Raw genomic sequence first — 5,278 nt, 5'->3', positions numbered from 1 at the left:
GGGGTGGGGGGGGGGGGTGGCCGAAGGCCACCTCCTTGCACCCGCCCGTGTGTGTGTGTACTGTGACTTCTTTTGGATAAACTTCCGAAAATGTTATATTGATATATCTTTGTTTTGAGTTTTTCAGTCGTTGTGAATAGTTTCGATCGATATGTTTTCAATTAGCCCGGATCCTCATACGGGCAACAGCGCTTTGACACCAAACGCTGATTGGTGAAAAACCGGTGGAGAGGGTAAATTTACTCCTATAACCCGTTTTTCACCAATCAGCGTCCGGTGTCAAAGCGCTGTTGTCCGTATGAGGATCCGGGCTTAGTCAGTCAGATTACCTCGACGCAAGTAAGACACTTTACAAACGTTGAAAATGCATTTGCATGAATTTATTAATCTAATGGCGAATTCGATTGGATGCACTAGTGCGCACTGAGTGCACCTGAGTTCATCTTTCTTCCTTTTCTTTCCAGGAGAAGGGAAAAGGAAAAAAGATGAACTGGTGCAATCACACTGCACTGGTGCAATCCAATCGAATTCGCCATAACTTACGATGTTCCATTCGTTATATAACGATTATGACTTATAGCGTTTTCGATTAACCGACTCGACCCGACTCCGGGTCGGGTTGACTTCGATCACAAGTTCGATTTGAGACTCAATACCTGCATTGACCTGTACAGTGTCATGGCGGAAGAGTTGTCTTCTATAACCTCAATGTACCTCGCAGAAATAATCAGAAATTGTTTATCTTACGAGAAAATTGTGCGAGTCGACAAATGATATCTCTAATGAATAGATTAGGTAAGGTATTATGTTAATAATATAATTGTTGTTAATTATGAAAAAACGAGCGTATATAAATGTTAATACACCATTGAATGGTATATAAATTTTGATCGTAACAAATATTGTAAATAATAATTTTTACAGAAAATAACAGCGTAAATATGAAAATTGTTCGAGATGAATCCGGAAAAATGATTCAATCGGCCGAAGGGATTCTGTGCGAATATGTGGATAGCGATGGTAAGTCTTTAGTTGAAAATATTGTAACATTAATAATATCCTTTGTCGTTAATGAATCTATACTGTCATATAGTATTAAAACTATAAAATTATTTTTCTTTTCAGGAAATACCACTTTAAAATTTGTACAAACAACAGATTCGTGCTGTAGCGAATCATTGTCTGAAATTGAAAGTGGTAAGTGATTTGTGTATACATTGCTAGAGGTGAAAAGCTTTGCTTTATAGAAATATTAAAAATAATGATAGATTTTATTTCAGAAAACATCATGCCATGCAGTACAATAGTAAATACTACGCAAGAAAATAATTTCAAAAATGTACAAAAATTTATTATAGCACATGATTTCTTATTTTCTTCATCAGACAGTTCTGATGAAGAATTACAATATCTATTAGTGCAAAAGAGAAAAATACCGCGAATGAAACATTTTATTAGAGATGTCATTGATCAATATACTGCAGAAGAGGTAAATATATATATTTATTAATTCTGTAACTATTAAATTTATAGGTTATTATGTGTTATTTTTATGCTCTCTCTCTGTTTTAGTCTCAAAGACATTTTAGACTTTCAAGAAAAATATGTAAGAGAATCATTAATTTATTTAAACAGAGCAAATATTGTCCTAAGGGTCTTCGTGGAAGAAATAATAAAACACCTAAAGAGCATGTTTTAGTTTTTTTATGGTACATTTTTTTATTCACTTATTTTTAAATATATAACAGTTTTATAAAATAATACTGATCGAGTAATATTTTTTTTAAATATGTATAGGTTTGCTGCAAATAAAACGGTATTAAGGAGTGTAGCAGATCGTTTTGACATGCAAATTGCCACAGTGCATCAAATTATCAAAAGAGTTACAAATTTTTTAATAGATTTGGCTCCATCAATAATCCGTTTTCCTGTAACAGAACAAGAACGTCAAGAAAAGGCTCAAGAATTTCGAAATATATGCGAAATTGATGGAATTGTAGGATGCATAGATGGCATGTATATTTCTATCAGAACACCTGTCAAAAAAATTCGTCATACTTATGTAAATAGACACGATGAAACTGCACTTACATTACAAGGCATATGTGACGCAAAAAAAGGATTTATAGACTGTTTCACTGGAGTGTCTAGCAAATGTCATGATGCTCGTGTATATGATATGTCATTTATTAAAGAAAAAGTATCTGGAATGGGAGATTATTATCACATTATTGGCGACGCAGCTTATCCAATATCTACAAATCTTTTAACACCATATAGTGGGAACCAGTTGACACCAGTGCAAGCCAACTTTAATTATCATTTTTGTACAGCGCGAGTTAAAATTGAAAACGCGTTTGGATTATTAAAATGCAGATTCCGACAATTGACAAGACTTGATATGTGGTCTGTAACATTAATGTCCAAATTTATTATATCTTGCTGTGTGTTACATAATTTATGTATAGAGGAAAATGATATACTCGACTTTTGTGAATATGAAGAACTTCCATTTCCAATCCAGCAATGTACTTATAGTAATAACAGAATAAGAATGTTAGGACAGATGAAACGTGATCGCATAGCATTTGATTTGATATAAATGAATTTAAACGTAAAAGTCTTTCATTAAACAGTTTATTATTAAACGTAACAGTCTTTCATTAAACAGTTTGTTAACAAACAATATCTTCAGTATGATTTATTATAAAAAAAAAAAACATAAACTCTTATGAAATTGTAAGATATTAATTAAGATCTACGTGTCGGGCTGTGTGGCTCCGCGGCAAGGCGGTGGCTTTGTGTTTCGAACTACATACGAGGTCCTCGGTTCGAGTCCCGACATCGCGTCGAGCGTCCGACATTTTTTCTCGGCCCAGCTTACAAAATAATTAAAATTAATATCGCACTGTTTTGGCAAATCTTACATTTAAATTCTTATAATGTAATATCACAACAATATATAAAATATTATTAATAGAAGGATTATAAAGAGGTTTAATACTGTAAATAAAATAATTAATCTAGAGCATACAGCTACAAACGCAAGATGTTAGTTACTAGAATCTTTTATCTTTGATTTAATAATTTATAATAAAAGTAGCAACATTTTGCGTTTGTGGCTGTATGCTCTAAATTTAATTTTTTATTTAAAATATATGAAAAATAAAAAATGATAATAGAACTTATTGCATATGCTAATTATTATACAACTCTTTCTGCTGTTCATGTCATTTAACATGTTCTTTAGTGTTCAATCTTTTTTATTCTTAACTAATTATAAAATAACAATTATTGCTCTCTTTCTATCTTACATTTAAATTTTTACAATGCCGTTAAATGACAGGAACAATAGAAAGAGTTGTATGTATTTACTCACGGAAAATCATATTATTCCAATAAACTGTGATTATTGCACATGCAAAATATTTAAAATGTGTTTTAAATAAACAAAAATAAATGGTATGTTCGTAAAAATATGTTTTACTTATTATTTGCGGAAAATAATTCTCGAAAAACTTCTATCTTTTCTTTGTGTCGACGCTCTTTCTGTTTTTCTTTCTCGTTGTTAATATCTCGTAATACTGCAACAATATTTGAAGATTTCGGAACTTTTTTTTCAATTTCTTCGTCACTGCTCAAAGCATCTATTTTCCTTTTTTTAATAGTATACTGGCCTATACCAAAGCGAACGTCAGGTTCAATGCTATCATCAATGCTATCAGATACTATTAATTAATTCAAATTCTTCTTCAAAAGCTACATTATATTTTTTATTTCCTGATTTTTTATTATTTTTCTTTGCAGCATTTCTTCTTTTTAACATATTCTTATATCGGTATTCACACTGCAAGGATGAATGAAAAGTTCCATATTTCTTTGTAAGTTCATTACTTATAAATTCCCACATACATTTCTTATTTTTAAATGTGGAAAATGGACCTATTTGTTTAATATTTTCATAGTATAATTGTAGCAAATATTTGCTTTCATTATCTTCCCAAGAAGCTCCAGGCGAATTCTTTTTTTCCGATGTAGATATATCATGGTTAAATGATGCTGTACTGCATGGCATGTTTTCTGAAATAAAATCTATCATTATTTTTAATATTTCTATAAAGCAAAGCTTTTCACCTCTAGCAATGTATACACAAATCACTTACCACTTTCAATTTCAGACAATGATTCGCTACAGCACGAATCTGTTGTTTGTACAAATTTTAAAGTGGTATTTCCTGAAAAGAAAAATAATTTTATAGTTTTAATACTATATGACAGTATAGATTCATTAACGACAAAGGATATTATTAATGTTACAATATTTTCAACTAAAGACTTACCATCGCTATCCACATATTCGCACAGAATCCCTTCGGCCAATTGAATCATTTTTCCGGATTCATCTCGAACAATTTTCATATTTACGCTATTATTTTCTGTAAAAATTATTATTTACAATATTTGTTACGATCAAAATTTATATACCATTCAATGGTGTATTAACATTTATATACGCTCGTTTTTCATAATTAACAACAATTATATTATTAACATAATACAAATTTCTTACCTAATCTAACCATTAGAGATATCATTTGTCGACTCGCACAATTTTCTCGTAAGATAAACAATTTCTGATTATTTCTGCGAGGTACATTGAGGTTATAGAAGACAACTCTTCCGCCATGACACTGTACAGGTCAATGCAGGTATTGAGTCTCAAATCGAACTTGTGATCGAAGTCAACCCGACCCGGAGTCGGGTCGAGTCGGTTAATCGAAAACGCTATAAGTTATAAAGATCAGAGTAAGTTATATAAAAGAAAACAATTGTTTAAAAAAAAATATAAAAAAACGAAACATATGTATAATAAAGAACTTATATAAGTTTTCGTTATGTAGACTACTTTTCAAAACGTTCCCTTCGAGGGAAACTTTACTCGATATAATATGTTTACGTGTATTATATATTTCGAGTAAAATTTTGCTTGGAGGGAACGTTTTGGAAAGTAATCTACATAGCTAATATTACAGAAAGAGAGAGAGAAAGAATTATTTGCTGTTTTATGGTTACATTTTATTGTTGTTATGGTTTCATTTATTAATAAACATAATTTTCATTTATACTTAATAAATATTTAATAAAAATCAATAAACTGCTACGTTCTTTTTATTTCACGTTTGAATAGTCCCGCCGCAAATGAGCTCAATTTCTGATTGGTTGAAGTCATGGGCTTCCGCCATTATGCGCAATGGGTCACCTTTCTATTTCCACCATG

At 31.1% G+C, this 5,278-nt stretch overlaps 2 protein-coding genes across 2 annotated transcripts; one reads left to right on the top strand and one right to left on the bottom strand.

The window, feature by feature from the left end:
• Positions 1-601: 601 nt before the first annotated feature.
• Positions 602-2,916, top strand: LOC108777572 (putative nuclease HARBI1). Its single transcript, XM_018544497.1, has 6 exons — positions 602-795; positions 925-1,020; positions 1,126-1,197; positions 1,281-1,489; positions 1,573-1,709; positions 1,798-2,916. The coding sequence occupies exons 1-6, from the start codon at positions 771-773 to the stop codon at positions 2,600-2,602; spliced, it is 1,344 nt and encodes a 447-aa protein (XP_018399999.1). The 5' UTR covers positions 602-770; the 3' UTR covers positions 2,603-2,916.
• Positions 2,917-3,468: 552 nt separating this feature from the next.
• Positions 3,469-4,765, bottom strand: LOC108777574 (uncharacterized). The gene is made up of 4 exons (XM_018544499.1): positions 4,571-4,765; positions 4,341-4,436; positions 4,164-4,235; positions 3,469-4,080 (listed from the first exon to the last, which is right to left on the bottom strand). Exons 1-4 carry the CDS (start codon positions 4,593-4,595, stop codon positions 3,722-3,724), a joined length of 552 nt encoding a protein of 183 aa, XP_018400001.1. The 5' UTR covers positions 4,596-4,765; the 3' UTR covers positions 3,469-3,721.
• Between the last annotated feature and the right edge of the window lie 513 nt (positions 4,766-5,278).

Source organism: Cyphomyrmex costatus, unplaced genomic scaffold (assembly GCF_001594065.2).
Source record: "Cyphomyrmex costatus isolate MS0001 unplaced genomic scaffold, Ccosl1.0 scaffold446, whole genome shotgun sequence".
In the NCBI taxonomy this organism is placed as follows: domain Eukaryota; kingdom Metazoa; phylum Arthropoda; class Insecta; order Hymenoptera; family Formicidae; genus Cyphomyrmex; species Cyphomyrmex costatus.
The sequence above is the reverse complement of the archived record's forward strand: the minus strand, read 5'-3'. Positions and strand labels throughout refer to the sequence as shown.